General features: G+C 45.6%; 1 protein-coding gene across 2 annotated transcripts in view; it reads right to left on the bottom strand.

The window, feature by feature from the left end:
- Positions 1 to 25,649, bottom strand: part of FANCC (FA complementation group C) — a 1,034,531-nt gene that overhangs the window by 352,589 nt on the left and 656,293 nt on the right. For both annotated transcript variants that reach the window (XM_085632903.1, XM_085632904.1), the window contains exon 9: positions 12,719 to 12,771. In XM_085632903.1, the coding sequence (XP_085489029.1) occupies positions 12,719 to 12,771 (53 nt within the window). The remainder of the gene's footprint in view (positions 1 to 12,718; positions 12,772 to 25,649) is intronic.

Raw genomic sequence — 25,649 nt, 5'->3', positions numbered from 1 at the left:
ATTTAGTCTTCATTCACGGTACCTTCCTCTTTTAAAAATTTCATGTGCTGCTCTTTTATATAATCGCCAAACTGCTTTTTAAAATTGTCAAAATCTAATGTGCAAAAATCCATTTTGAACCACTTACTCGCACTTCTGCACCCTTGGACACCCGACACCCGCATTCTCCCCGGTCCACCACGGGAATTCATCCCGATTGATGTGGAGGGAGGCGCGGTGACAGCTACAACTTCCGGGCTAGAGGGGAGGAGGGCGCTACGTCATATCCTGCACTTTGACCTCAGCTGCATAAAAGCTTCATGCCATACGCTACGCGCAGCGGACGCGTGCAGCGGGCGCGCCAAAGGCAAGCCCGTCTGCGCCCGTCCGCGGCCTGGGGCCATGACCCCTGCACGGTTATTTCCCCATACTAGAAGCTACAGCCCCAACTCCTTACTGAAACTAAGAGGAAAGGCAGCTACTCCTTGCCTCTCTACCTGGAATCCGACATACGAATACACAGTCAGCCCACACTGTGGATTTCTGCCTCTCCCTGACCCCCCAATCAAAACCTCACAGCGGAACATGTTCCTCCTGAACTGCAGGTCACTCCCCAAGCACACTACTGAGATATCCATGCTCCTAGAAGAGCTTAAACCAGATATCTTATTTTTAACCGAGACCTGGCTTCATTACGATGCAGAACCTGACCTCACTCAGGCTCTACCTCAAGGATATCAAATCTTACGTGAAGGCTGCATAACGGGAAGAGGTGGTGGCCTAGCAGTCATCTATAAAGACTCCTTTGGGTGCCGCAGCTCTACTAACCCTATACCTGACTGTGAAAGCCTCTCCTTTTCCATAGACTTTTCGCCCACAAGCACGTTCTCAGGGATACTTATATACCGCCCTCCTGGGATCTTGGGTCAATTCCTCCACTCCCTGCCTTATACTCTAGCCAATCTAGCCTGTAACACATCTAACTTTACTCTCCTAGGAGATCTCAACATCCATCTTGACGATATCACGGACCACACCGCCCTAGAACTGTCTATCAGCCTCTCTGCACTTCAGCTTAAACAGCTAGTGCATAAACCCACCCATGCCAAAGGGTATCTCCTTGATCCCATCTTCAGCAATTGCACAGAGCTCTCAGTAGGAACCCCTCTCCCCCTGCCCTGGACAGATCATTTCCTCATTCCCTTCTCCTGGCTAAATCCACTCTCTCACCCTCCCCCACTACAGTTATCCATACGAAACGTAACTGGCCAAAACGTTCCCATTTTGATTGGGTAACGAGTCTCGAGACCTCCACTCCACGCAACACTTCCGATCCCACTCTAGCTAATGAAAATTATAATAAATGGATTTCGAATTCACTTGACTCCGTGATTCCCTTAAAACGCACTGAATCCAAGCGTAGTACTCGAACCGCCCCCTGGTACTCCCCTGGCTTATGGGAAAAGAAACGCCTCTGTAAAAAACTCGAAAGGAAATGGCGAATGGAGTACTCTCCCTCCGTGAAAACAGCTTACAGATCCGCAATAAAAACTTACAAAAATGAAATTCAGATTGCGCAAGCAACCTTTTTCGAAAATAAAATTAATACAGCTGCCTCTAAGCCTAAGAAAATATATCAAATCGTGAAAACCCTCCTTAAACTACCAGACGAACCCCTTAATCCCCTCAATGTACAAACCCGCTGTAATAACCTGGCTGAGTTTTTTTTCTCCAAAAATACAAACCATTTACACCTCCTTCCCCCACATCCAGCCCCCCATCCCACCCACCGAGCTGCGTGAGCTGGGACTTTGTGCCCCAGTAACACTCAGGAACCTTCCACATTTTGATTCCACCTCGCTAGAAACCATCATGCGTCAGGTGAAATCCGGCTCTCCCAACGACCCAGCACCTCCATGCAATCTGCTGACAGTAACAAACCACATCCTACCTACCATCCTTAACTTGCTTAATGCCTCGTTGTCCACTGGGACTGTCCCGCCCCCCTGGAAGCAGGCCATGGTAAAAGCTCTCCTTAAAAAATCCAATCTGGACCCAGATAACCCAGTGAACTACCGACCAATCTCCCTACTACCATGGCTAAGCAAGATCCTTGAAAAACACGTTAACAACGCTCTGGTTGAATATCTAAAAAATAATCACCTACTCGACCCCTCCCAGACGGGTTTCCGACCCATGCATGGGACCGAAACCGTCCTCATTGCGGTTACAGAAGAGGCAAGGAAGATCATGGATCAAGGAGGATCTGCCGCCATCATCCTCCTCGACCTAAGTGCCGCCTTCGACACTGTAAACCATAACATCTTACTGCAAAGACTCGCGAGCCTAGGAGTCTCCGAGAAAGCTTTGGCCTGGCTCGAGTCTTTTCTGTCAGATCGTTCATTTAGGGTCTTCGAGGGCGAAACCAACTCCCCTAGTAAGCCTCTCGGGTGCGGAGTGCCGCAGGGCTCTTCCTTGAGCCCTACGCTCTTCAACATATACATGAGCCCCCTAGCTGAGATTGTCCGTCCTTTTGGAATAAAAATAATCCCCTATGCGGACGATACTCAGCTAGTGGTGGCCTTTAACCAACTACACACCGCCCCCAACCATCTGAGGGACTGTCTGGAAGCAGTATACTCATAGATGACATCGTCTTGTCTCAAATTGAATGGAGACAAGACCGAACTGATGCTCCTAGGTAACTCCCCCAATCCTACCATCGATCACCTATGGCCCACCTGCCTCGGATCCGCCCCCACAACCAAGGATACAATCAAGAGCCTAGGCATCTGGTTGGACAAATCTCTTAACTTTAGCTGCCAAGCAGCCAAACTCTCAGCGACGTGCTTTGGTTTGCTCAGGCTCATTCGGAAAATCCTTCCTCTTTTACCCTTCCAGGCAAGACAAATTATGATCCAAGGTCTAATTCTGTCGCGCCTCGACTTTGGGAATGCCCTTTACCTGGGGGCCCCTCAGGCCACTCTACACAAGCTCCAGGTCATCCAAAATTGCGCAGCCCGAACCCTCCTTCAGATCCCTCGTCGACTCTCCATCAAATCCGGACTGAAGAATCTTCATTGGCTACCAGTAAGGCAAAGAATTGAATTTAAGAGCCTATGCATCATCCATCGAGCCTTTTGGAAAACCGGCGCTCTCATTGATCAATCACTGGCCATTCCCTACATACCGAACAGACATCTCAGATCAATCTCCTCTTTCCTCACCACTGTCCCCAGGATCAAAAGAGTTAGATGTGGGGGCCGCTCATTCTCCTATAACTCGGCCCTCCCTCTCCATCTCCGATCAGAGCCCAACCTGCTCTCCTTCCGTAAACAGCTAAAAACCCTGCTCTTTAATAAACTAGACTAACTGTCTCAATTCTCACCCACACGCCTTGTCCGTTAGCGTTGGGACGCCTCAGGGTAGCTATCGCGCTCAATAAATCCTCTTTTCATTTCATTCATTTCATTTCATTTCAATATTCCTTTTTACACTATTCTTATGTGAAACCAAATGTTTGTTTGTCTCATTACTACCTGGTGTGACTTCCACAGCAGAGACCTTAGAAATGTCTGAAGACACATTAATACAAGATTCAGATAATATTTTTGACGAAACCACATGATGTTCTATACTTCTAGCTATATCCATGACCTCATCTAGAGACGGATTCTTACATGTCAAAATGCGTTCTTGAATCTTTTTGTTAAAGCAATTAAAAAACTAATTGATCACGTAGGGCAGTGTCCAAATAATTGTCAAAAACACATTTAGATGCTAAAACACGTAACACAGCTAAATAGTCTTCAATAGATTCGTCTGCAGATTGTTTACGTTTAAAAAATTTGTGTCTTTCAATCATTACTGAAGGTTCATCAACATACCAATGCGTGCCAATGCTTCTTTGTAGACATCCCAAGAATCATCTCCAGAAGGTGCAGGAACAACAGGTAAGTTATCGAAAACTTCTTGCCCAGAGTTGCCCAAAAGATTAAACAAAATGGCTTTTTTCCGAGCTGCTGAATATTTAATACCATCTATGGCTTCAAGATAGTTTTCAAAAATTCTCCGCCATTTATGCCATGGTTTGACTGGTTTTCCAGGTAGTTCAAGAAAAGAAGGCATTTGCATAACATTTGAGTTACTGTTGGAAGCCATTATCTAACACTTTGTTAATAAAGGAAAATCAAATTATTAATATTTAACTCACAACCTCAATCAGATGAATGCCATTGTTCCCCGTTGCATCCACATTGAAAGAGAAAATAAACGCTCCACTAAAATGTGTGCTTCGCGTTGAAGCGTGCTTCAATTGGTTGCTAGGCAACAGATCTTGACACTCTGCAAATGGAGGCACGCAGCGTAGAGTAGCGCGATGACGTTATGTGGATAACGTGGAGAGAGAATGCGTCAGCTGTTTATTCCGTTCCCTGGCTCGAGAAGAGAATGCCGCTCCGTCGAACTTTGCAATCGTTTTACAAAATGCCAAACCCAACTGGAAACTCCGCTTTGATAGCGCAGACGTTAGCAGATATTAAATTAACTATCCAACACTGTGCATATAAAACGTAAGTGGGTCGCTTAAAGCATTTAAACAAAAGCAGTTAGTTTCAGGCAACAGCGCAAGCAGTCCATGCGAATATAAAGTAAACAAAACCGTCAGCGCATATGTTCAAGAAATGCGCTAGGTCAAGTCGTGCCCTCAGCACCAATTCAAACAGTACATTACCAAATGCCTCCTCAGAATTTTGGATCCAACGCCTTCATAGATACAAATTCAGTTCTTCAAGTCTTCTTCAATTATGAAGGAAACTTTTTACAGTGACGAGGTTTCAATTCTTCATTGTCGGTGGGTCCAGAAATATGATCATCGTCATTAAATGTAGTAAGGGGAACACGATATCAAATAAAGATGAATCCGCTTGAAGTTAAATTGAATTTTTATTTGAGTAGAGACCCACGACCTTCCTCTGCAGTTCCCCAGTCAGTTCTGCCCAGAGTCAAACACAAACATTCCTACAATGAAATTCTAAGACATTCTAAAACTAACGTTCCTTAAAGTTACATGCATGAAATTCATTCTAGGTTTTTAAAACATATAAATAAATAAATAATGCACTTCCACATATTACACTGGCCTTGAAAGACAAGACCCTAATATGAAAAAATCCCCAATTACATACCTGACTTTAAACTTATGAAACCAACCTGAAGTACGCTATGGCCTCACAGGTTTCCATTCCCACTTTACACCTCTGTTGGATAATCCCAACTTATCACCAGCTCGATGCAGAAAAACTTATGCACATAGGTGGTAGACGGTACTAGGGTAAACCTTTCACAAACACTCAATGAAATTTATACTATGAAACAATTACAAGGGAATAACACGTGCCCACGGCCAAGGAGCAACCAAGAAAATGTTGCTACGGTGGCATTGGACTCTGGAAAATGTACACACCACGAACACAGAAGATCTGTGCAATGTAGTTGGTTATATGGATCTAGGTGCACTTGGATATATGGGTCCCCTGATATAGGACAGCGAACACCTATTGGAGTGAAGTCTTTCAATCCATGTAAGATATAGAAGAGGTTAAAGCCCTAAAGACACCAAGATGTATATTGTTGGGATGGAAGCCTGATGTGGACAGGAGAGACAGGACACTGTGGGCTCCCTTGATGAATATTCTTCTGCTGTGTGCTAAGCGAACTGTCCTAAGTGCGGCACGGCCCCACTCTGCACAGGCAAGACTGGTATGTGCTAGGTATGAGGAAGATCTCGCTGTTCCTGCGTGGAATGGAGAACTCTTTGGCCTCCATCTGATAGCCACAGTTGGATTTTTTTTTATTTTTCCAAAAGACTACAGATCTGCAGCGTCCAAGACAACTTACCCTACAAATCATGGTTGAGGATAATCCACTGTAAATCTCCCTCGAGAAGTACTTACAATAACACGGGTACTAATGTCTTCCATTAATCTATTGTGTGAGAAGGCTGCCAAGTGGGAGGGTAGTGGAGATGGCGGGGAGTAATCTTGTTTGCTGTAAGATAGTTAATGAAAAATACCAATAAAGGTTTACTGAAACCTAAAATCAGAACACAAATGCTGCTAATCAAATGAATCAAGGAGGGGGGGGTTCAGAATGTTTTAAACACATGCACAAAGTTAGCAAACACTGCCCTTGGACACTATGCTTATCTGCATCAACAGACCGTCCTTGATGAGCTCCACATTCTTCCCAATATTCTTCAGGAATGGGTTTTGATGGGGGTGTATGGTCTGGATTTTATGGTGTGTTTAGATATGTTTAGGTGAAGTGAAGCTTAGCATGACATCTTATATTTCGAAATCATTCCAAGATGAAAATATTTAAATTTATATGATCCGGAATACCCCACACTTTAATGTGTCAGGCTGAGTGAGCTGCAGGTAGTGTCAAACCAAAGGAGAGGATGTAGCCTAACGGCTAGGGGGGTCGACCTCGAAGCTGGGGAACCCGGTTTGAGTCTTGGCAACGACGCTCAGCATCCTGTGATTCTTGGCAAATCACTTAATCTCCCCGTGCCTAACAAAAAACAAGCATTTGCAATGCAACAGGTCTCGCATTTACGCGAGTTTAAGCTATTGGCATTATAAATGACAATGCCTTTTATTTATGTTTCAAAAACGAAAACAAAAATAAAAGGCATTGTTATTTGCATTATCAATAGCTAAAACTTGCGTAAATGCGAGACCTATTGCACACCTCGCCGTCGAATAGTTAATGAGCCGCCCTGCCGCCTGGGAGGTCAGCCAACCCTGACACATTCTAAAGTTTCCAGACATTTGTGTCACCTGAGATCTGGCATCGGCACCAAAGAAGCGTCTACAACTCGATTCCATGCAAGGATGGTCATAAACTGCTATACGGTTCCTACGGCGTGCACAATATTTTTCCACAGGGTATCAGCGTCACATAAAATGTAGATGTATGCAATGATTAGGTTACCTGCCAATTTCCCACCACTCAAAATGGTCTAAGGAAGAGAAAACAAGTTTTTTAGCTTATTCAAAGAAGTGAACATCTCATTACTCCATTAAATCTGCATCTCCTCAGGCCTCATGAGGGAAAGACAGAACCTTTTACGACATTGGTTTAATCAAAGGCAAATTTGATCATGTCGACAACCTGTCACAGGGGCTTTCAATCCGATTGATCCCATTCTAAACATAAACGTGGTGATATTCCTGATGCAGGCCGAAAAGAAACTCATGGTATAATTATTGTGCATAGATGATTGATGGCTATGTAAACTTTAATAATGAAAGGAAAGATGCCTAGATGAAATATAATGCAATTGAGGAATGTGTACAGATGGTTGGTGGCTCCATAATTTCCAGCTATGGGAAGGCAAACTTACAAAAATTATCGAGGAATGAGTTTTATTCATTTTATTTTAAGAACTACTGCATCATCACTTGATAGTTACTTTTTATGGGAATGCAGATGACAGTGGATTAATTCTAATCTATGAAAACTATTGAGGAATGTGTTTTATTAGTTTTAACTTAAGCACTAAGCACTGTCACTATATATTTTTTTGTTGTAGTCACTAAATACAATGTTTTAAGTAACTAAGCACGAAATAAAGACTTGACTTTTGGATTTAAAATTGAGATCACCTTTGACGAAGAGAGAAAACAAATGGATTCTTGTGATAAAAATATCATCTGATGTTCTCTGTTCCTTTTGGACTAAGATCTCTGTAGAGAGGGGAGCTAAGAGTGAGAATGCTGCATTCTTACATTTTTTTGTGTTAAACTGTACCTGTCAGATTGTTCTTTCGGTTTTCGAAGTTTTAAATTACACTTTTGCTGGTTATGTTTACGATATAGAAAGTTTTCAAATAACCAGTTTAATGAGTGATTCGCAGGTCCACCGAGATCGAAGCAACATCAATAAATGAAGTTTTTCTAGCCAGGAACTTAAATTCCTATGCACTGGCTCAAAAGAGCTTCCACTCTACTATATAGCATTAATTACTCATTATGGAAAAGTTTACATTCAGGCCCACGGGTTTGCAAAGTTCTAAAAACTACAACTGATGGCTCAATAGGATTAAGATTAGAGGAATACATGCCTGCAACTCGAAGAGATTCCTGTTTTTCCTACGTTTATTCTCCGATATATTTTTAGTCGGCAAACTTGCCGACAATATGTTGTTGCAAGTTAAAATCAATACAGTCTGCGCTGAAAAACGACGAGCCAATGCGAGTCACCTTTAACGCTTTGCAACTCTGCCATTGATGGCTGTCGGTGTCGCAACAGCATGACGGTGTTGCACTAGCTGAGACGTCAAAACTCACATGCAGAAAACTTCGCTTACTCCAAGTAGTAGCTCTAGTCATGGGACACATTTTGCACGACCCTATAAAATATGTTCTGAATAGTAAAATAACTATCTTTATAAAGGTAGGTAGGTCCCGGATGGGTCTGTGCTGCTGGCTTCTTTGCTGTAATTAGTGCCGGAGGCCTTACTTTGCAAGGCGTGGAAACCATAGCAACATCTCAAACACTTTATGGTTTATATAATCTCATATTACAAAAAGGGTACAAAGTTCCTCTAGTCAGAAAAAGAGATATTGAGGGGGGGGATTGTTAGTAGGTCTGTCATGTGTCACGGAAGGGGGGAAAACCCTTTTAGGAACTAGGGCTCTCACACACCCAGCAAGCTAGGTGTCATGCTTCATCATTTGAGCCTGCCCCTCGTCAGGTCGGCGCTGCAATTCCTGACGGGCTCCCAATAATGGGGCTCTTTAGCGGGGATCTTTTATTCCTGCCGAAGGGTGCTGTGGGGGTAAGGGGCCCTAGAGTGTGTAGATGTAGTGAAAGTGTTTAAAATAGGTACTGTTGGTCCACGAATGAAAAATGTATTAAAGTGGTGAACAGCCTAATTAAAACAAATGGAAAATGAGGTGGGTATAGCCACTAGTGGTTTATGTAGCTAGTTGTGTATGCCCTACGCTTAAAGAGATCAACATGTTTCATGCCTAGGTAGCCAAAAATTGGTCACGGCAATTCCTCAGGATCAAAGAAACAAACTATCTACAACAAAGGTGTGTGGATTCTACATACCTAATAGGTGCTTGGAAGTAACCTAAAAAAATAAAAGAGAAAAAACAAAAGAGAAAAAAACGAGAAAAAAACAACACATGACAGTGTATCACATAATAAAATTGCACTCACAAGATGAAATCATCAAGAGATTAGTGGTAACATACTCCCAAGTGGGTAGTGGAGAAACATGGGGGCGAAAACACTCCAGATTTCCTTTGTGTGACTGTCATCTCACACAATCGTTCAGCCATGTCCTGTGACCCTTGCCGCTTACCACTCCCGGTCTTACCTTTCTGTGACTTTACTACACTTCACAGTGACATCATATATATTTTTTATAGAGTTTTTCCGGTTTTTAATCCCACTGTTTTTCGCAGGCATTCTCACTTGCACCCTCCTTTTCAACTTTTGTTTTATTAACCCAATTCTCCTTGTTTTGTTCAAGCGGACGAATGCCGTTCTGGTTTGTCTATACAGATGCACTTTTGGCATCCCCCTTATGTAGACCAGACCTTCCCTATCCATCATGGCCGCCACGTTTGCCACCTTTTTTAAGTCTCCATTACTATTCAACCCGGGTCCATGGCAACTTTGCAATGTCTCCCGGATATTGTCAGGTCCTTTTTACTTTATTTTATTCAACATAACTACCCGGACCACAACCCCTCCACCTATGGGGACGTTTCCCGGATGCTAGTAGATGGATCTTCTGACCGTTCCAAGATGGCCGCACGGACCGCTACTCCTCTCCCTATGGAGTACGGCTCCTGCGGTCACGTGTTGCGTCATCCGGCTTGCAGCTTCCTTATCTGGTCCACCTCCGATGACTCCTGCACCCATCCCAGTTCCGGCGGCAGGGGTAGGTCATCGTTCATACGCGTCTACCGACGCAGGTGAGTTCAACACGCTCCTGTATTTCCCTGATTCCAGACACCTATCGAGGTGAGTCTCCATCTACGGAGGGGGCTTTTTGGCGCCATATTCCACTCCTGTGACACCGTGGGCGCCACCGTCCTTGCATTGACCCTTCCGCTGCCAGGGGCTACTGCGGTCCCCGCAATGCTCACGAGGAGTCCATGAGATTATGGCATTCCCCCCTGATCATCTGGGCGGCGACACGCCGTGGCCCCTGGGTATGAGGGCCACCTTGGTTGCACACCTAACCGCCCATGGTAGTACACCACGGAGGACTAGGCTGCCTCACCTCCCTGATTCATACTCACCCCCGTTGAGGTCATGATATGAGCCAACTTCTCCAGCCATACGAGATTTGTTTTTGTGTCCTTTTTAAAAAAAAAACCCCATTTTCCGGTTTTGATTTCAGGACCCACGTTGGAGTCCTTTTACCCGCCGGTCACTGCTGCAAGATTTCCTTGCCAGTAGTTTAGGTGAGTTGTTCACCTGGTTCTTTCCCCTGTCTCTACCCTTGGTCCAGACACTGTTTTCGCCCCCATGTTTCTCCACTACCCACTTGGGAGTATGTTACCACTAATCTCTTGATGATTTCATCTTGTGAGTGCAATTTTATTATGTGATACACTGTCATGTGTTGTTTTTTTCTCGTTTTTTTCTCTTTTGTTTTTTCTCTTTTATTTTTTTAGGTTACTTCCAAGCACCTATTAGGTATGTAGAATCCACACACCTTTGTTGTAGATAGTTTGTTTCTTTGATCCTGAGGAATTGCCGTGACCAATTTTTGGCTACCTAGGCATGAAACATGTTGATCTCTTTGAGCGTAGGGCATACACAACTAGCTACATAAACCACTAGTGGCTATACCCACCTCATTTTCCATTTGTTTTAATTAGGCTGTTCACCACTTTAATACATTTTTCATTCGTGGACCAACAGTACCTATTTTAAACACTTTCACTACATCTACACACTCTAGGGCCCCTTACCCCCACAGCACCCTTCGGCAGGAATAAAAGATCCCCGCTAAAGAGCCCCATTATTGGGAGCCCGTCAGGAATTGCAGCGCCGACCTGACGAGGGGCAGGCTCAAATGATGAAGCATGACACCTAGCTTGCTGGGTGTGTGAGAGCCCTAGTTCCTAAAAGGGTTTTCCCCCCTTCCGTGACACATGACAGACCTACTAACAATCCCCCCCCTCAATATCTCTTTTTCTGACTAGAGGAACTTTGTACCCTTTTTGTAATACTAGTCTTCTGGGTATGTACACTAGACCTCTCTAAACTTACCCTCCTGTCCCCCATTTTGTTGATATTATATAATCTCATCCCTTATCATTCCACAACAATCAAAAGCTCGGGTGTTTAGCTTAGTTACTTCTAGCACGGCGGGCTCGGAGAGGGTTGAACACAGCGTGAGCCTCGCCTTGAAACCTAAGTACTCACTTTTCACTGTCAGAAACTGGACTACGGAATCCTATTTTCCGTGCATACAGCCAAAGCCGAACACCTTTGGGCGGGGGAGGTGTAATAATGAGCCAATACAACAGGAGGGACCCGGCACACGAATGGCTGTTCGCGTTCTACCCCTGACAGAGGCACGGATTCCTAGACAGCAGAGCAGGCACGCCTTCCTGACCCTTCACCACCCAGAAAGTGAAATCTGAGCGGTGCCAAGAGCACAGACGTGCACCTGACGGAGGAACTGGAACGGAACACTAACTAAAGAAAGAATACACCGGAATTAGTGCCAAAGACAGATAAAACAAGCATTTGCAATGCAATAGGTCCAATTGCATTGCAAATGGTTACGTGTAAAACTGAGCGCGGCGTCGCTTCAAGGACACCGCGCTTGGTTTCTTTTTATTATTTTTTTTATAACTTTAACACTGAGCTCGGTGTCCTTGAAGCGGGCGCTGCGTTCCCTGCTAAAGTACAAAAATATATAAAGAAACCGAGCGCGGTGTCTTTGAAGCGGCGCCACGCTCAGTTTTAAAATAACAAAAACAAACAAACAGAGCGCAGTGTCCCTGAAGTGGACGCCGCGCTCAACATAAATGTAAAATATAAATAAATAAAGTGATCGTGGTGTCCCTAGTGGGCGCCACGCTCATTAAAGTAATTAAAAACATACAAATTAGAGCTCATAGCGCTTCACCCGCCATTGTCCCCATCAGTGTCCATTTTAAAAATAGTGCTCACCCACCAGATAAGGCCCACTGTGTAACGCCGCAAGTAAACGATCCAGTCCGGATGTGAGGTCCCAAAAGGAGCCAGCGTTTACCATAAACAATGATGCCAGCCAATAAAAAAGATGGGTGGGGATTCAACTCCACTTCTAAAACCTACCCTACTACAATATGCCTTGCAGAGCGAGCAGCGCATGCGCGCTGAAACGCTAGGTCTGCGAGACCCAATCAATGTGTCCTTCTGTAACAAACTGGTGCTCATGTCAAGCGCTCTGATACCCGATGTCTCGGGTCTTGTTCACGCTATATAAAACTCCCCCCCCCCACCACCAAAAAAAGCACCGTATTTTGTTGCGAAAGAGGCAAGAAGGTATTACCTTACTCTATTCTAAGGATTCATGCATGTTTTGATACCGAATACCTCACCAGATTGGACCATCGGTTTATTCTGAGACTGTATGAAACCATCATTTCATATAGATTTGCATTTTTGGTGGTTTGTTTATTTATAATGTAGCATTACAGGTACTCACTTAAAAATTTCATCAACAACGCCAAAGATTGAAGGGTCGCAGGCTGCTTGAGGCTGTGAAAAGAAATTGGAAAACACATTAAGCCCAGTGTAAAAGAAGCTTCCTATGCAATTATTCTTAAAAAACACAGCAGCAATCATATTATAAACATCACTAATTGCTAAAAGGCGAGTCGCTATGCATTGGGGGTGTAAGCGGGTCCCATCCAACACTGACTGGATAGCAGACATAACATTTGGACACTCACAATTGACCACCTTCTGGGAGCTGATGCCTTCCACATCTAGACCCAAAGACATATGGGAACCATTTGTGGTGTGGGCCCGTGAACATCAAGAGACAACTACTACCGCGGTACCTTAAAAATACTCATATGGGAGAAGGGAAGGTCCGCGGCATACAGGTTGGGGATATAGCAAATTTGTAAATGTGTCAGATTATGCTATTCGCTTTTCAAAATTTCTGGTCGTTTAATTTTGAATGTGATGGGTCCTGCAATGATTTATTGTATTGATGATACTGCTGCATTCCCTCTAAAGAACCTAGCTTTCATGCTGTTGGGACTATATGCCGGAGTGATTAAGTATACATATGGAGTAGTAACTCACATGACACTGTTACGAAAAGATAATTCTGTATTGCATAAGCAAATGACTGGCCGTGTTTGCAACTGGTTGTCTTGTATTATTGAAAATGTCAATAAATAAAAGCAAAAAAAAATAAAAAAATAAACATCACTTCCTATCAACTGGTGCATAACCTGCCTACATATCAGAGTTTTCAAGACAAGGGGACTGTTAGAAAAGGTCTCATTTACAGGTAAGCTGTACAGCGACAGCTGGTGTGTGGAAGGCACGGTCTCCATCAGAACAGCGGTATTGCGGCCATGCTACCTAATCTAAACATAGCTGCCTCTGTTGCAGGCATTATCCTCCAAGAATACAAAGCAGCAGGCACTTCAGAGGAAATATACTTCATGACAACAGGTTTTTTTTTTTGCAAAAACTATTTTTTATTGCATAACTCAATTACAATTGCCATCTGCAATGACCAGCATATCATTGGTCTTCTCCCAGTAATAAGCACCATTGCATAGTACAGTGTAGACCACTTCCAACTACCAATGCACTGCCCCCCAACACTCCCCAATGCAGATACTCCCTCCCCCCACCCACCCACATGTCAGTGTGCCATAACCGCAGGTACCGGGATAAATCTGTCTCGTAATTAGCTGTGTGAGCGGCCGCAGGCTACTCCCCACCCCCATGGTCAGGCGCCAAGCAGAAAGGAGAAGGGAAGCCCTCCCGCCCTCATGCGTGACCCGTCAGCTGCCTCTCCACCGCTACGCTGCTGCATGCTGCTCCAGTGCTTCAGCGCCCTCCTCCGCTTCTGTGCCCCACCCCGGAGGTCAACCACTAGTGCTTCCCATGCATGTGCCATGGCTAACGCCTTTTCATCGTTTCCCCGCAGCGCTAGCTGCAACCTGAGCGTACTCTCGCTACCCGCCCATTTTGTGAAGGTAGCTCTCCACCTCGCAAAGCTGGGACCAGTTCTTGATTTCCAGTGTAGGGTAATTTCTCTTTTAGCCACCACCAGCCCTAAGTCGCAAAACTTGCTTGTGACTTTCGTGCGCGGTGTGTGGGGAAACCATAGCAGCAGACAAACTCCCATTTCCACCCCCAATTCCCGCCCCGTCACTTGAGTCAAGCAATCAATGACCTCCCCCCAGTAGCAGCTTAGGACGCCACAGGACCAAAACATGTGCTTAAAGTCAGCCCCCTCCTCCCCACAGCGAGGGCACTGCGGAGTGGGACTCCCAAAATATTGAAATAATTTAGCTGGCGTCAGATATGCCCTATGCAAGATAAAGTACTGCACCAATTGAAACCTGGCATTACGTGTGCTCTTCCAGGCCCGTCTCTGCAACTTGGGCCACGTCAAGTCCGGGATGGGCTTCCCGATGTCCAGTTCCCATTTATCTTTCAGCGCACTCAAAGGGGCTAGGTGCTCCGTCGCCATTCTCTGATAGAGGCATGTAATGGCCTTGACTGTGCCGGCCGCCATGACCACATACTGACAGCCAGCAGCCGTCTGCGGTTCAGAGAGTCCCGCATTCCAGTGCTTTTATATAGCTGCCACCAGGGCCGCGTGGAGTAGATAGTCTCCCCTCGGGATCCCGAAGGAATCCTGCAGTCCCTGGAATGGCTGAAGCACTCCATTTAGGTACAGGTCCCCCACCATCTGTATCCCTAGGTCTTCCCACTGAGCCAGCCCCGACCAATCCCCGCCGTGGGGGAGGGCCGTGCACATACCCAATGGGATCTCCGGGGCGTAGGGGTGAACAGTGCCGACCCTCCGCAGGCTGCAGTTCCAACACAACCGGAGCGTTCGCTCCTCAAGCGTCAGTTGCGACAGCTCGAGTCGCTGCTGGAAGACAATAAAAGAAAGGACGTGTCGCGGGATCACCCTGCCCTGTGGGTCTTCGGGGCCTCTAAACTCCCTAGCCACTGCCTGCGTGAGCCATTGCAGCTGGGCAGCCAAATAACACCACTCGAAGTCGGGCACAGCAAGCCCTCCCTCGGCTCTAGGCCGTCGCAGTGTGGCCAGCGCCCCCAGTCGTCTGCCAGATCCCCAGATAAAGCCCGTGATCATGGCTGTGAGCCTGCGGAAGAACGACACCGGCACCCAAATAGGGAGCGTACGGAAGAAATACAACAGTCGCGGGAGCGCCACCATCTTCAGTAGCGCTACCTGCCCAGCTACCGAGAGTGGGAGGGTGCTCCAGAATCCAATACTGCCCGCCAGGCCTCTGATCGCCCTCCCTACATTTCCTTCCAACAGGTCTTGTTGGGTGCGGTAGATATGCACTCCCAGGTATGGCAGACAGCTAGCCTCACAGCGGATTGCCCCCAGGATGGGGGGGGTCCGCTCCCACTGTGTGATGGGGTACACACAAGTCTTGCCCCAGTTGACTTTCAGGCCCGACAAGTATCCGAAGTCCTTCAGTAGTGCCTTGGCGCCATGTAGGGCCCCTTCCGCGTCAGCCAGGAAAAGCAGTAAATCGTCTGCATAGAGGGAAATATAATGGGTTTCCCCCCGCAGTAGCAGCCCAGCATATGCGCGTCCCAGTCGAGCATGGGCCGCCAGGGGCTCAACCGCCAGGGCAAACAACAAAGGCGATAACGAGCAACCCTGCCTCGTTCCCCTTCGTACTGTATAGGGGGCCGATATCGTGGTCCCTGTTCGCACCCTAGCCACCGAGTTAGCGTAAAGCAACCTCGTCCAGCGCACGAACCCATCCCCCAAGCCAAATTCCTGCAAGACCCTAAACAGGTAAGGCCACTCCACACTATCGAAGGCTTTCTCCATGTCAACCGACAGCGTCAGAGCGGCCGGGTAATCCAGACAGTCCACTTCCATAACCCGCAACAGTCTCCGGATACACGTCGACGTGTTCCGTCGAGGGATGAACCCAGCCTGATCAGGGTGTATCAAGGAGGGCATATGCGCCAACAATCTCGTGGCTAAGATTTTGCTCAGGATCTTATAGTCTACGGTGAGCATGGAGAGTGTTCATGACAACAGGTTAGGCCATGCTCTCGAGGTGGACTCGTTGTCACTTATGGAATTGCTCAGTTGGACCCCTAAAGTGGCGGTTCAAAATTGTGAATAAGATAGTTAATGTCCCCCATGTTCTGGGAGTTATTTTCCAGAATCTGGGGGACCTTTTGAGTGTATTTTCTGTCTGTAAAACCATAGTTAACATGATAGTCCTGTACAGAATGTTTTTGGAGGAAATGGCGCTGCAGTGCCATTAATTAGGACGGACCTTCGCGGAAACTCCCACCAATGTTAGGTCACGGACAGGGTGTTCTGCCAAGTGGAACAGCGCTTTCCATCACAGTTTAAATAGGCGGGCTGACAACGCATGCCATATTTTTGTGTGTGATAGACAATGTGTATGATTGCAGTAATAATTATTCACGGGGGTTTGGAATGCTAGATGTCAAAGAAGGCAGACATTTATGGACTACCTCATTAAATTAAAAGTGGACTTCATCTTGCATATATCCTGACATCCTTAAAATTCACCCACTCCCACCTACAAATAAATATCTGATCTATAAATATATCAAGGTCTTGTCTCTGAGACTGAGTGATACATGAATTTCAATCACTTAAAGCAAAACCACATCCAAACTCAACACCCTACAGTTCCTTAAGTCTTGAACAAGGCAACCGAGGAACAAAACAGGAAAAACCAAAGCATTCCTGTGGGGCCTAAATAGGCTTCTGTTTTATGAACACAAATGTCAGCTGTAAGCCAAAACGTCACAAATATCACAGAAATCTTCAAGTGGCTTCAACTAGACACCAGACACACCATCAAACAGGCCTTAATCACAAGCAAATTGGACTACAACAATGTACCCTATGCAGGCATCCCAACCCATCTCCTTCACAGACTTCAAACCATCCAAAACGCCACCGCCAGACCAGTCCTTTACCTCCTGTGCCAAACCCACACCACAGCACTCCTCAGAGAGCTCCACTGGCTCGTCATTCAGAAGCAAGTTCAAACTTCTCAATCACACATTCAAGCCACTACACAACACGGGACCTGCATACCTCAATCACCAGCTTCATTTCCAACAACCCACCAGACAACTTTGCTTAGCATTACTCTCACATACACTAACACCTCGCATTCACAGAAGCAGAATGGGAGGTCGATTATTCTCTTACTAAGCCATCAAATCCTGAAACGACCTCCCCCAACACATTAGGGTCTCCTCCTCACTCCTTGAATTCAACAAGCAACTGAAGACTTGGCTATTAAACTAGTCTTCTTACGGGAAAATCCATGCATGCTTTCAGTTGAGCACCTTGCATGCAACAAATTATCAAGTAAACAGAGGGGGACAGAAAAGCTCAACTATGGTAAGCTTATATTTTGTGGCATATGATCTCTACAGCTGTTCCGCTTACTAGAAACCTCTCACTAATTATCTTGGGGGTCTTTTTCTGCCTAGCTATAATACAGCATATTAGTAAAAACCCATGGTACACAAGGAATGTTAAGTAAAATATTTGTATGTAGAGTCTGTAGGAAGGATTTCCATCAGTCTGTTTTAATTCCTCTCGCTCTCTCCTTAAAGGAGGTGGTAAGCCGTTCACAACCTGGAATAGGTCCCCAAGAGACCCCTTTCCCTTAGTGAATGTTTAGAAAAAAAAAAAGAGTATGCAGTGGTCAATGTGATAGATAAAGCTACCTGAGAAGACACCCAGATGCTTCTTTTCTCGCTAGATGCAGGGAAGACATTTGATAAAGTGGATTGGAGTTTCCTGCCCAAGACCCTAGATAAACCGGGTCTGGGTGGAAGAATACTTATATTTATAAGTGCCAACTTTAAGCAACCATGTACTAAGCTGAACATGTGATCTCAAATACCGAAGCCCATCATCTTGACTAGAAGCAAGAGTTAGGGTGGCCACTGTCTCAGGGAAGTGTTTGCTCTTTCAGTGGAACAAAAAATTGATGATAACCAAAGTATTCAAGATCTAATGACAAAGATGGGACAGATGGAAATGGTGTTTATCTGTGGATAACATACTGCTATTTTATTTATTTATTTATTTATTTATAAAGTTATATAGCACAAACGTGACTCTGGAAGGGTATCTGAGCGCTCTACAAACGTTACGGCAAGTAGAAAACAAGAAAACCTAGAAACATAATACCGCCTGCATATTACACCCTGCAAGAAAAATCCTTACTGGGGGGAAAAAGGAGAAGAAGGTGCATTTTACAATCAATATTTTGAAGTAGTTTTAGTGGCAATTTGGAGGAGGGAACTCACAACATAATTGAATACTTCAAAAAGTGCTACACTACCTGGGAGCATTATTCCACCACAACACAAAGTACATTAGAAAATGGTGTGCCCTGTAGAAAGCTTGATGCACAGCAGACATATATTTATCCCACAGGAGGATAGGTTGGGGGTTGGGGCAGTTATGGGGTGAAGAAGATGACGCTGTGGCCTGACACCTGCAAGGTTACAAAGATAACTCTGGGCATTTATTTGGAATAATAAAACACCAAAGCAATATTCAAGACACCCTCGGAGGGAGGTCTTTAATCCACAGAAATCAGCAGACACATTATACAGACGCAACTAGCACCAATGTTGGCTTTGTCTCCACCCACCTGCGATCAGCCATTGAACAAACTGGAGAAAGAGGTGTGTGGGGTGTCTCCAAAAACACTGTGTGGCTGTCTCCTAGAACACAACCATCAAGGAACCCTTCTTCCTATCCACTACTATCTCATTAACATATTGGAATAGGGCAATAAGAACCCCGCTGGAAAACCATCTCTTATTCTCACATGACGCCAATTGTACACATTACTGATTTCCTACCAGCATGACGGATAGAGTGCATCTACAAAGGGCACCCCAAGCTAGAAGATCTTATTACCAATGCCAATTTAAAGACGAAAGATCAATGTGCAATAGACATTAGGCCAGAGAAATGTACATAAATTAGCTGATCAACTCAACTACTCCACTGGACTATATAGGCTAAAGTGCGCAAGGTGCAGGCAGTGACGCTACAATGATAGATAACTTGCTCTCTGATCAAAATCAGAAAACGGCAGGATCCCACCTTTACTGACGATCAGAAGTGGGCCAACCATATAAGACCTTCACATACATTATTTCAGTTCAATATCTTTATTCAGTTGCTTTTCAAACAATGGAAGGGTACAAAAGACAAAACATAATAATAAGATTGCAATACACAATACAATCCAGAAAAAATACACATTAAAAGCCAATTAAACTCTCAGCAGATTCTTAAGATACACGATGGTTCTTAAAAAGCAAGAGACACTACAGTAATGAATTCATCAGGCAACATCTGTAAAAATAAAAGTGCAGGTCGTACTAGGGAGAATCCATGCCCTTTAGGAGTGGAGTGATAAAGACACTCCTGGGTTCGGAATAAAATTTACAGAAAATAAAAAAATGTAATGTGTCCGGTGGAGACAAACTTTTAGCCGCAGGGACCCATGGACCAAATGTTGTAACAACGTTTAGGAGAGGGTAACAATAGATGCAACAGATTTAGGGTCCGATTCCGATGTCGTTTGGAAGGCCTCCGAATACGATTTGGCTTTTCCTAGGTCCGATACGTAGCACATGTTTACGACCGAATCATACACAGGTCCAAACGACCAAGTACGATGCGAAGAATGCAAACGCGTCGATTCGTGCTGCGCTATGGAGCCGTATTCAGACTGAAAGAGTACGATGTACGATTCAGACAGCCGCTTCCCCTCGGTCTCAGCGAGACAAAACGGCTGTCGGAATCGTACTTCAGGGGGCCATAGCAGGCCCCCTTCCCCCGGGGCCCTCCGAATCTGTCACGGGGTGTGCCCATGGGTCCTCTTGATCCAGGCATGCACAGTGTGGCGGGTACCACGAGATGCCTGCCACAGGGTGTACGCTTTCCCCCACCAACCCCTTTTTGCTTACGAAGCCTGTGTACGCATCTGTACACAGGCTCCCATAGAGTTCACAAGAAGTCCCAACGAACCGAGTCCGTAAGAATACGGCTGCATCGTACTTGCTCGTTTGGACTCCCGGAGCAAGTTTCACTCGGAAAGCCCTCCGAAACAGAGTTGTATGCAGGGCTTTCCTAGCAAGATCGGAATCGGGCCCTTAGTCTGAATCTGGTAAGTAAAAAACGATCTCTGTCATTGTTAACAAGGGCAAGATAAGGCTTCGTAGTCTGGATCGTTTCCAGCAGTACTTATCTCTGAACCATGGGTTTCACCATTTCAGTTGCTTCTCTTTGCATAAGTTTTCTTGCAAAACAAATTATCCCTCACCCATTTACTTTCTTTTGGAGCTTATATTCTCAGAGTTACTAAACAATTTCCCCCCTCACCAAAAGCAAAAAGAAGTACACGATATATTTAACCCAAGGGATTTTGAGAGCGTAGTCAAGCGAAAGGCAATCCTTTAAGATAGATCTATTCAGGCTGAGCTCCTCTCTTGTCCATTATCTGAGCCAAGCCGACAAAGGGCTAGAAGATCACTCATGTAACCAACACCCAGCTCTTCATGGACACACATGGCAGGTGTACTTTGGGGGACACAAAGCAACCGCATCAAGAATTTGTTTTCAGTAACCTGGAGGTGGTTAGCAGCTGCATGGCCCCAAATATCACCTCCGTATGATACCTTGGAGATGCATTTAGCATGGTAGATCTTCACGAGGGTCTTAAGGGGCTTGCTACCCAATCTGGATGTAAAACTAAAAACTGCGGCAACTGATCTACCATAATCAACATTTCTAGCTGCCATTAAGGAATTCCAGTTCATATCGGAGTCAAACAAGTATCCTAGATATGGGAAGGCCTTAACCTTTGCAATTTTATGGTTGCATATCCTGAAAGTTTGCGTCCTGGTCGAACTGGTACCTACTACAATCACAAAGGATTTTGAGAGGTTAACTGCTAAATTTAGCTTGTCCTTTGAAAAAGGAAACAAATTCAAAAGAATGTGTATGCCCCTTGCAGTCCTTGCCATGAAGATAGCATCGTACACAGAGTAAAACAGGAAGGGAGCGGAAACCTAAGTGTGGTAAGTCAGCCCCAGCAGCCAACAAGGTCATTTCAAGGCCATTTCAAGGCCACTGATGAATAGGCCATGTTACAATGCACACATTTACAACACATGCCATTACAACGCGGTCATTACAATGAGCACGTTGTTTACATCACATACCATTACAACGCTAGTCGTTACAAAGACTTGGTGTAGGGGGGCGCTGGAGTTTGGAATAGTATAATTTAGTATCCAACACCTTCTGCCACCTACAGCAAGTCAGTGTAACTACTTGCGTTGTAAGGTATGCGATGTAACATCGCGGTCGTTGTAATGACAGCGTTGTAATGGCATGCGTTGTATCGAATTCGTTGTAAACGATGTTTACCCCATTGATACAAAGTGAAAATAAGAAAGTAGTCAGTATGCATCCTTGGTGTTCCTCTCTACTAACTTAAATATTTTCTGTGTTAGCTGTCTGGTTAGAATATCTGACTGATGTGGTATGAGCGTGAAGATCCCGTAAACAGTCCTTAATATTGGGATCTACTCCATCCCTAAAAGGATAGCCCACAGCTAATCCCTACTAACCCTGTTGAAAACAGATGTAAGGTCCATAAAGGTCAGATGGAGTGATTCAGGCGGGCAACGGTGTATTTGTTGGTAACCAAATACAGATTCAGGCACTGGTCAACAGTAGACAACCTTTGTCTGAACCTCTATTGTGGGCTTGAAATTATATTATTCACCTCAGCCCAAGAAGATAACCTTGCCAACAGTACCCGCCCCAGGACCTTTACGACAGAATCAATAAGGGATGTAGGTCAGTTACATTGTGGGTTATCGTTATCCCTTTTTTTTAGAAATGGGGACGATAACTAAGGTAGACCAAAAGGGGGAGGACCCTCCCTGACTGCTGCATTTAGGGTCTGTATAAATACAGGGCTCCATATTGCAACGTCACCAAGTTACAGGTCGAGGGGAAGGGGTGCAATATGGACCCGGGGCCTTGCTACTTGTAAGTCATAAAAGATGCCCTGAGTAGCTTCCTCTAAGTTGAATCCCAGTTCGACCTTCTGAAAGAAAGTATTTCGGGCACGAAAGCCTCTGTGTGGGACTGGTAATTATAAATACCTTCAAAGTGTGAGACCTGAGAATTGCCTGGGATATGATGACATAAAGCAGCATTACTGGCCTGGGAGTTACAAGATTGATTAATAATACGCCAAAAGGTAGAACTATTTTTCAATGTACTTGCTTGTGAGAGGTCGTCCCAAGCTTGTTTCCTCAGGGATTCTCTGTACCTTTGACTCATTCTTATGAGCACCTAGAATCAAACCAACTGGGGGTAGTGGAGACGGAATTAACCCCTGGCTTTTCGAAGATGTTACCAAAGCCTGCTAGGATTACTCGGTTACTAATGGCAAAATGTAAGCAAATTACAAACTTCCTCATGCAGCTATTAAAAAGGGTACGATTAAAGCGTTCATGCTTCACCATAGCACACCTTATGCACTTAGCCTGATCTGTTGAACAAAGGGTACCAAATGTTTCCGCTACTTTGGAAAGGATGAGCAGCTGACACAGGAAAGTGAGGGAAACAGGATTATGGTCACTAAAGACACTATGAGAGATGTTAAAACTGGATAAAAGACAAAAAAGAGGAATCAAGTCAAAGATAAAATCTATAATGATAGAACAACCCCTACCTATAAAAGTGGGAACAATTTAAAAACTGGAGAACTAACCATCATATCCAAGGTGAAGAGTAAGTTATCGGAGTGCAAGATGTTGTTTAACTTTGTCCCATCTCTGGAATATTCCATATGCAGACCGCTGTGAATCCAACAAGCAAAATCTCTGCTTAAACAAAAGGGCTCTCACATAGGTGTAAGTTAAAATCACCTGCAATTATTAAACTCGGCAATCCATTCCCCCAACAGATAAAGAGTTTATAAAAGCACCCAAGCATTGAATATTAGATGTATACTGAGGGCATGTGTTCGAGTTATAAAAATTCAAGCGATAAAAAACAGGAGAACCAGGCAATCTCATCTTTAAAACTTGGAACTCTGGCGAGCCAGAGGGGAATTCAATAAAACGACAATTCACAGTCGATCACTAAACCCCCTTTAGCCCTGCCAGATAAGCTTTGTATCCTTCCAGGAAATTGTGATTTGTGGTCTCCCAAGATCTTGTAAGCAAATCACATTGAAGTTTCTAATATAAAATGCCAGTTCGGGTCAGCAAACTTGGATGCAAGACCTGCTATATTCCAGCTCACTAAGTTCATGTATTTAGGCTTGCTTGTAGTACAGCTTGCCGGGGAGTGAGCCAGAGGGTTATCAACACAAGGGATACTGGGGGTCGGAGGCAAAACAAGAGCACCTAGTCAATCACAGGCTTCCAAAACGCTTAACGGGACAAAAGGTTTAGCACACTCCAAAGGAGATGGTAGGGGGAAGTGCGTAGATGGCAGACATCCCTGGCGGCCCACCTGGCACCCTAGTGCTAGGAAAACAACCTCTGGACTGAAGACGAAGCCCAGTGGGAGGGTCTGGGGAACGTTTATCCGATCTAAAGGTGCTAACATCTGCTAGAACACGGGCAGCTTCCATAGGGTGATTAAAGTTGACAACCACAGAGTCCCCCTCTTAGGCTTTCCGGTTTTTCCCCACCCAACTCACTCTACTCACCATATTTATCTCCTTGTGAATAGGAGGTCCAAGGTTGGAATGCAAGCCAATCCAATGAGTCACCTTGTTTTTTAGCTGCTCATAAGACTCACTACTGCCACTGGCCAATGGAGGGACGTTCCCAAGCACCACCCATATATGGGTCTGCGGCCGCAGGCAGGTCAAGAATATCCCTGGACGTACTATACCTTTGATGGTCCTGGGCAGCAGGTAGTGAACAGGAATAAGAGATGCAGGCGATATTGAGGTGCAAGACAACTTTCTTGGCAGAGAGTGATTGTGCCTGGGCAGAGCGTCCATCTGCTCAAGAGGTCCTTGGAGTACCCTTCCCCAGGTGTTATCTGGAGGGAGGTTTTCTTGGAGGGCGAAAGTGTACCCCTTACAGAAGCTTTCAGAGCCTGGTCAAGATCTCCCAAGCGTCGCTCCAAAGGTAGAAGTAAGCCCTTAATCAATGCATCCAAGTTGGCAAGAAGGTCGTCCATGGAGCCCTGGACTGCGCTGGCGATTAGTGATTCCAACAAGGTAGTGGAGGCCCCCTCCTTAGGGGACATATTTCATGCAGGAGGACCATGTACTGCAGGCAAGTCCCTTTTTTTCGTCTTTTGTGCAGGTGGGCGAGAGTGAGACACTGTAACTACCCCATCACGTCTCCCCCACGCAAAACAGATGCACCAGAGCCTGCCCATGGATTTCACTAGGGCGACCATCTGCTAAACTACACAAAGGGGGAACACTGGTGGTACAGCCAATTTCTGGCTCTGCAGTGTCAGCAACTGGGAGAATAACGAGAGCAGGGATACAAGGATCCTGAGAAAGATGGGAGTCCTCTGTTCTCCCCTGAGAAGCAAGTACTTCTCCCACATTTGAAATCTCGTCATTCAGGGCCGCCACATCGGAAGAGAGGAAAGAGAGGATGCTCGACTTACCCTGCCAAGATTTGGAAAAGCACAGAACTTTCTGACAGGCTGTGTTCCCTTCAGTAGTAGCCTTACGCTTTCCCATCCCACGCACAACCAGATGTTCCATCCAAGGAAGCCAAAAGTTAAAGGGGGTCCCAGTTCAGTCTCGAACAGTTGCGGGCGGGCACTGACGGGCCTACCCTTGGCCCAGGCTTTACCCGGGTGTGTCACGCACCACGGGAGAACTGGAGGAGCTGCATATTGCTGGTGGAAGCAGCAGGAAGCAGCAGCCTCTTCTCTTGGAGGTTATGGGTTTGTGGGACAGTGAGTCCCGATGATGGCCCAAGCAGCAGTTGAGCAGTGTGTCCCATGCCTTGGGAGAACTGGAGGTGGTTTATGTCGCTGGTGGCGGCAGTGGGAAACAGCAGCCGTCCCCTCTTTCTCCTGGAGGTGATGGGGTTGTGAGACATCAAGTCCCGATGATGGCCCAGGCAGCAGGTGAGCAGTATGTCCCATGCCCCAGGAAAACTGAAGGTGTTTTATGCCGCTGGTGGTGGCAGCGGGAAACAGCAGGCTGCCCTTCCTCCTCGTGGAGGTTATGGGGTTGTGGGATAGCGAGTCCCGATGATGGCCCTAACAGCAGATTAGCAGCTTGTCCCAAGCCGCGGGAGAAGTGGAGGTGCTTTGTGGTGCTGGTGGCTGCAGAGGGAACCAG

The sequence above is a fragment of the Triturus cristatus genome, chromosome 2_1 (assembly GCF_964204655.1).
Source record: "Triturus cristatus chromosome 2_1, aTriCri1.1, whole genome shotgun sequence".
Classification (NCBI taxonomy): domain Eukaryota; kingdom Metazoa; phylum Chordata; class Amphibia; order Caudata; family Salamandridae; genus Triturus; species Triturus cristatus.
The sequence above is the reverse complement of the archived record's forward strand: the minus strand, read 5'-3'. Positions and strand labels throughout refer to the sequence as shown.